The sequence below is a fragment of the Phalaenopsis equestris genome, unplaced genomic scaffold, assembly GCF_001263595.1.
Source record: "Phalaenopsis equestris unplaced genomic scaffold, ASM126359v1 Scaffold000504, whole genome shotgun sequence".
NCBI lineage: Eukaryota > Viridiplantae > Streptophyta > Magnoliopsida > Asparagales > Orchidaceae > Phalaenopsis > Phalaenopsis equestris.
In genome coordinates, this window is record NW_018164944.1 from 136,314 (window position 1) to 143,469 (window position 7,156).

Here is a 7,156-nt window from a genome sequence, read left to right on the forward strand (position 1 = left end):
ACTCATTACAAGAATATATAAATACAATAAGTAAAAAGTCTAAACTACTCTCAAGTAGGGTAAAATAATAGAAATACAAAATCATAACATCTAACATGCATCAGCTTCACTATCCGAAAGGGAGTGCTTAGATGCCTAACTTGGGAGAAGTCTTTTAAGGCCATTTCTAGTTCTACGACGCACTAAATGACGGTTTCCTTGAAAATATTTACACAATCTAAAATTTTCATATCACATCAAAAATATCACCATTTTATTTTTTAAAAGAGAAACATACTTCTTTCATGCATGGCGAATGTGACATTTATGTAAAAAATTAAAATTTCAGTATTAGATATGTAAATACAAAAGATATGTATTCAAATCTTCCATCCTAATAATTAATTTATCCTGCATGACCAATAAAGCCTAATTTTAGAAATTATTGATGTTGTTTCTGTACAGAACAAAATTTTGTAATCAGCATCATGGCCATTTTATCTCAGCTATTTCAGATAAAATTGAGATCACAAGCAGAGTAGCAGTAACAGTAACAGCATCTCATGAATCATGAGTCTATGTTGACCAGAAACATCTCAATAATCATTAAATTTATTTTGAGATTGCATAGATTAAAATTTTCATATACAACATTATGCTCAAAGAGAATTCAAATAAAATAAGAATACAGTAATTGTTAAGGTGGCTAAGTACTCAAAGAATAAGGGCATGAAATTGATATACTGAAGATAAATAACAAATCAAAAATCAGATTTTAATCATTGTTCATTTACTAGATTGTAATATACTTGAGAATTGCTGCTCGGACTTTCTCCATGAAGGCGGCAGCTTCTTTCTAGCAGTAACATAAAACAGGGGAAAAAAATATTAATAAAAAGCCAAAAACTTTCCTTTAAAATAAGCTTATTTACATGACGTTTGTTTGTTCAACAAAGGCTAAAAGAAGTTCATGACTGCCTAGAGAAAAACGCATGCAAGGAAATAATGACATTTTACCATCAAAATCTATGCGTTTGTGTAATTTAATGATAAATTTAAAGGTTAAAAAAATAAAAAATAAATAAAAATAAAAAAGGAAAAAATTCTGCACGAGTTCCTCTCATAAAAATACAAATGGAGTACAAATGTTTTGCTTAAGAGGTCGTTTGGTTTGCTAAAAATAAAATGCAATATAAAAGATTTGCAGAGTATTATAACTATAATATATTTGAAATACTTTCTAGTTATTTGATTGCTATAAAATAAATGTAGGATTTTAATTTTTTTTTTTGTTTAGTTTGAAGTATATTGAAAACATTGTATTTCAAAACATATTTTTATTTTGCCTGGCAGCGGCTAGCGGCCGCAACGTTCGATCAGCTATGGCGGGTGATCGGTTGCGGCGGGTGGGCAATAGAAGAAAGGAGAATAGGTTGTGATGACTCTATATCAATACAGGTATCCCAAGTAGTGTAGTGGAAGTAGAATAGATTGTGATGACTCCCAATCAATGTGAGTATCCAGAGTAGTATACCAAGTCTAATATTCACCCGGATTCTTCCACCGAATATCAGATTTGGAATAATATGGTTGGTTTTCAAAGAAGATAACATCTATGAAGTTATGATATTTTTTATAATTACAGAATAAAATTTGTACCCCTTTTTTTTAAAAGCATACCAAAGGAAGATATATTTGATGGGTTTTAGGTTAAGCTTTGTGCGGGTTTGATTGGAAGAGAGCCAAATATTTTTAAAAGAAGATGTAATGAAAAGGCTCTAACATGAGAGTATTTTTCAATCACAATATTGTGAGAAACTTTGAATTTAAGAACTATGCTTGACATTTTATTAATGAGGTGGGTGATTGTGAGCACGACATCTTCCCAAAAAACTTTTGGGATTTAGTGAGAAAGCATTTTAGACCTAAATACCTCGAAGAAATGTCTATTCTTCCTCTCAGCTATCCCATTTTGTTGTGGAGTTTCAACACAAGAAGCCGCGGAAGTCACATAGATTATACCGTTCTTGGCAAGAAATGGTCTACAGATAGAATTGAAGTATTTATTGCTCAATTTTGAGTATCCGAATTTTACATTTGAACAGAGTGTAAATTATGTTATGGAAAAACTAAAATATTTGTGCAATTTCAAATTATTATTCACGAGAAATATCCAACTAGTTCTAGTGTATTTATCTACAAAGAAGACAAAGTAGCCAACTCCATTGATGATTTTCAATTTTGATTGTCCCCAAATATCATTGTGGATGATAAAGAAAAGATGTGAGGGTTTGTACTAGACAAATGATAGACATGACGAGTATGTTTAGCCAATTGACATGATTCACACTGATAGAACTCTGATTTTTTATTAATAAATAAGTGACGGTACAACTTTGCAACATAATAAAAATTGAGATGATCGAATGATAATGTCATAATAGAATTTGACTTTCAATATAATCAGACGTAACAGACTTAGAAATATGAAAAAATGAAGAAGTCACTTGTATGTTATGAGAATAACTTTTCTTGAGCAGGTAGACCTTAATGCAATTCAACACTGTCAATCACCTTCCCTAAATCCATCAAATGAAATTCACAAGTGTTAGAATAGAAATTAGTAACTTAAAAGACTTCTTCGCTACATTAAAGGAACAATAGATCTCAGGCTTCCTATTCAATCAGGTTCTCTCACACTCCACAGTTACTCCAATTTAAGTTGGGCCAGCGATCCTGATCGCCGATCTATCACTGGGCACTATGCCTTTCTAGGGCCCAATCTCATATCCTGGTAAGTCAAGAAACAACCCACCGTCACTCGCTCATCCACCGAAGCAGAATATCGAGTTCTCTCCACAGCAGGCACAAATGTCATAAATTTCAAGTTCTAGTTTCATCTCTTACTTCCATCTACTGTGACAACACTTCAACAATAGTGATTGCTCATGATCAAGTCTTCCACGCCAAAACGAAGAATATAAAAATTGTTTTCCATTTTATTCGGTAGAAAATTCAATTCAACAAAGTTGTCATATGCATATATCTACTGCAGAGCAACCGACAGATATATTCACTAAACCTCTTCCTAGCCCTCACTTCAATTTTCTTCGTGAGAAATTGACGCTTCAAAGGTGCATCAACTTGAGGGAGGATAACAATGACACCAGGGAGGTATCCACTATTAGTTAAGTAATTTTGGATTTCACCCTCTAACAAACTGTCTCTAGAACAGTTTAATACGTTTACATATTTGTAGCTGGTAGCTTTATTGGTGTGTGTGAAAACAGGGGGAAACCTCTCTCTGTTAAGTTGTAACTTTCGTTTTACCTCAAGAATGCAATTCCATTAGTTTCATTTGCTTCTCGCGGTTTACTCGCCAAAATTTAAGTTCAGCATTTCTTCTCTACAGCTCCTATCTGCTTTCGTTTAATAGAGCCATGAATAATTTTAATTACAAGAGATCTTCAACATCAAATCTGATTGTAGAAATCAATCTCTTCGATTTGGGTTTTACAATATTGCGCAGCATGTACTTAAATCCTAGTTCAGTCTTATAGGCTGTTTGGCAACTTCTGAGATTAAAATTAGTAGGATTTAGTAAAACCCTAAAGTAATTAATTTCAGAAGTTTTTTGGCATGACAAATGTTAAAACTGATTAAATCAAGTGAAACAGCTTAGCAACTTCTTTAGGATTTAAACCTGCTAGAACTATGAATGTGTGGTTAGCAAGTTTTCATAGGTACAGACAGATTTTTGCAAACAATAAGGGTTTTTTGTTTATGGTTAAGATCCCAACGAAACCATAAAGAAATGCTCTCCTATGGTCAAAGGCATTGGTCATCAAAAGAATTCAACCTGTGGAGAAGTTGGATGAAGTAAAGTTTGAAATATGAAGTAAAAACAAAAGGTAAGATTTAAGCGCCGATATGTGGTTGCTTCTTAATTAACAGTGAGATGTTGCCGGGCATGCTAATAATTGACAGAGTAATAATCGTGCTTAGTTATGTGCTTTCCATTAAACAGTCGAATGGGCAAAATCGAGTTTCACTTTCAGTTTCTGTACAGGTTAGAGAGAAAGGTTTTGGAAAAAGAGAGATAGATGCAAAGAAAAAAAAGAAAGTTCAGAGAAGGGGAGCACATTGTTGCAAAAATGCAGTAGAACTAGTGCAAGCATTTTTGTAAAGATAAAAGCAAATTGAGGAAAACTAACCTGATCATTTTGCTGGGCATCGGCAATGTTTTCATCAAGAAGGGCCAAAACAGACCTACTCAACTCATTCCGCTCAACCATTTCCAGCAACTAAATGTAGACAATATATTTTTCACTCAAAATATATTATACAAAATAGAGAAATTTTCTCAAAACACAAGGAAGAGTTGCCAGTAACTTTTGAGGTACGTACAGTAGAATTCTTGTCTTTAGATTGCAATATTCTCATAAGCCTTTCCTTTGCTAACACGAGGTCACCTTCCATTTTGTCATAGGCTTCTACAATGGTGAAGATTAATGATTTTGTATGACTAAGGCGGTTTTTGGCTGCAACTTGATTTAGGATTATCAAATCCCATAAATCCGGATTTATCAAGCCTTGTGCAAGCGATGATACAGTAATCTCTTAAATCAGTCCTGGTATTCAGTAAATCCGGATTTACGTCGTAAAAGAAGCTGAATGTGACAAAATTTAATTTAACGGAGTATTGGATTTGATTGTATCTTTTTGGTGTTCAGCTGGAATTACCTTAAGGGGGTGTTTGGCTGCAGGGTTGATTTACGTTGAGTAGGATTTATCAAATCCGGATTTTCGGGCGAGCTCGTGACGAGAGCTAAGGCAACCTAAATCCATTAAATCCGTCTCTCTGTGGGATTTATTAAATTTGAATTTGCAGACGAAATGGCTGTGGAGAAGACGGAATGGGAATAAATTCGGTTTAACCGAGAGTTGGATTTGGTTTTGATTTTTTTTTTGTGTTTGGCTGGGTTTAAGTTAAATACATTGCTAAACCATTGCTAAATCATGTTAAAATGTGTGCTGCCAAACACCCCCTAAACTGTGCTACCAAACAACACCCTAAGAATATGAAAGGACATGAAATCTCCATCGACGGCATTCATACCTGTTCCTTCGAGCAAAACCTTCTGCATGGCCTCCAACTCAATTACCCTATCCTCCATCTCCTGCAAATACATAATTACGAAATTCAAAGCTGACCTTAGCATCATACCTTAATACCTACAGAAATCCTTCTTTCTTCGAACATAGAGACCTTAGTTCTAGCAACAGCAAACCGCAGCTTCGCCAGCTCAATCCGTACGTGTTCAAAGAAATCTTTGGTTAATCTGCATCATCAACATGGGGTTTCATCAAGTATCAGTTCCCCAAATGTCACCGTTGAAATGAAACTCCCCTCCGGTTCCAGAATTCAGAATAAAAGGATTAAGATCGTCATCAAGCATCCAGAAAAACTCACCGCGGCCTCAACCTCGCAATCTCAAATTCAATATCCCTGGCTTCGGTTTCAAGAAAGTATTCCACGAGCCCCGCGTTGTTTTCCGGTGGCATCCGTGCCTGAAAATAAGTGCTAAGAGGCGATTTCTCCCATAACGGTAACTGAAACGAAGTGAGGAGGAAAGGTTCACCTCCCTGCGGGCACGAAGCCGCTCCTTCTCCTCGCGCACCAGATGGCTGAACTCTTCTCTGACCTTGGCATCCTTCTCCAGCCGTCGCCGGAACTCCAGCCGCGCTATGTGGCCGCTCTGAGGCGGACCCAAGACACCCTCTGGATCCTATATGAAAAATGCGAAAAGATATGAAGATAAGGTCACGAATGGGAAGAGGGGATGGTGGAGAGAAAGGAGAGAGCCACCCATCCGATGCAAGAAATCCCTATCCTGAATGGTGGTTTCATCGACTGGGTTCTATAGCAGGTAGGGACGAAGGAGCCTGCGAATGCACCGCCGAGCACGGCCATGTGAGGCTTGGAGAGTGAAGCAGAAAGCGTCGCTTGGCAACGTTATCCGTTTCGTTTGAAGAGCTGCAACAAACCGCTCAGTAATGTTTCTGCGTGTTAGTGGACAAATTTTGTGTACGGATACCGTCAGGATTATTTCAGATTTTCTTTTAAAAAAAAATTTAGGTGGAGCTCATCAAAATACATTTACGATCAGGATCAGACGCACGTGCAGTGTCCGATCCGTATGGAATAATTTTTCCTGTTAGTGAGAAGTAGTTTTAAGAATTGAAAAAATATATTAATTTTGATGATATTAAAATATTATTTTAGTAATATTATAGTGATTACCGTCACAATATTATCTTAATTCTACCAATTCGCACATGTAAATATCACACGCAATATTTGCTCTAACAATAGGAAAGAATGAGCGCGATTCGTATTATGATGAAGGGCAATTATTCTGAACTTGTTAGAATCTCACGTAAAACAAAGGAGGGTTTACATGCCTCCTACTAAAAAAATTTGAGTTATATATTGAACATCTAAACTATTGTATTTATATTTGTGAAAATTTACATACGTAGCATCAAAAATTTTAGGATTTACGTAACTCGCACTCGAAGTTTGAAATTTACGTGTATAGCACACAAATCTACTTGTATGCCTCACAAATAGCACTTTGTCTACTCTAGTCGTCTATTCTGCTAAAATTTCCACGCAAAATTCTCCCTTCTCTTATTGTTGTAAAACGTAGCCCTACTCCTTCCAAACTATGGTCGCCCTCCGCTCAAAGCTGCGTCGACTTCTGATATCTCTCATCCACCCGAACCAGGTGATTGCTCGCACCCATACGCTCATACCTTTTCAAAGGAAACAGAACATTTAAGCAACTCATACCTTTTCATTGAACTCAGTGAACCAATCCTTTTGATACTTTCCCACCATCATCAATATTCTTTTCCTTTAAATCTCTGAACAAAACTCCAACCTACTTCTCTTCACTTTTTATACAATCTTTGATCAAATTATTTATGAGATATGCTTTTCATTGAAAAGAAACCATTCTCTTATCTACTTCAATTTTGGTTTGTTATTTTTCTATTCTTTGAATTGGAAAAGGGGATGCCAAAAGAAGTTTGTCTCTTAGGCTTTGTTTGAAGTTCCTACAAATGTCATTTGGCGGAACGGGTCTTATGTCTCGATTCTAAAACGATGAAA

At 35.8% G+C, this 7,156-nt stretch overlaps 1 protein-coding gene across 1 annotated transcript; it reads right to left on the reverse strand.

The window, feature by feature from the left end:
• Window positions 1-627: 627 nt before the first annotated feature.
• On the reverse strand, window positions 628-6,037 carry LOC110028235. The gene is made up of 8 exons (XM_020729996.1): window positions 5,849-6,037; window positions 5,622-5,768; window positions 5,453-5,550; window positions 5,249-5,321; window positions 5,099-5,159; window positions 4,387-4,472; window positions 4,194-4,283; window positions 628-835 (listed from the first exon to the last, which is right to left on the reverse strand). The coding sequence occupies exons 1-8, from the start codon at window positions 5,951-5,953 to the stop codon at window positions 773-775; spliced, it is 723 nt and encodes a 240-aa protein (XP_020585655.1). The 5' UTR covers window positions 5,954-6,037; the 3' UTR covers window positions 628-772.
• Window positions 6,038-7,156: the final 1,119 nt, after the last annotated feature.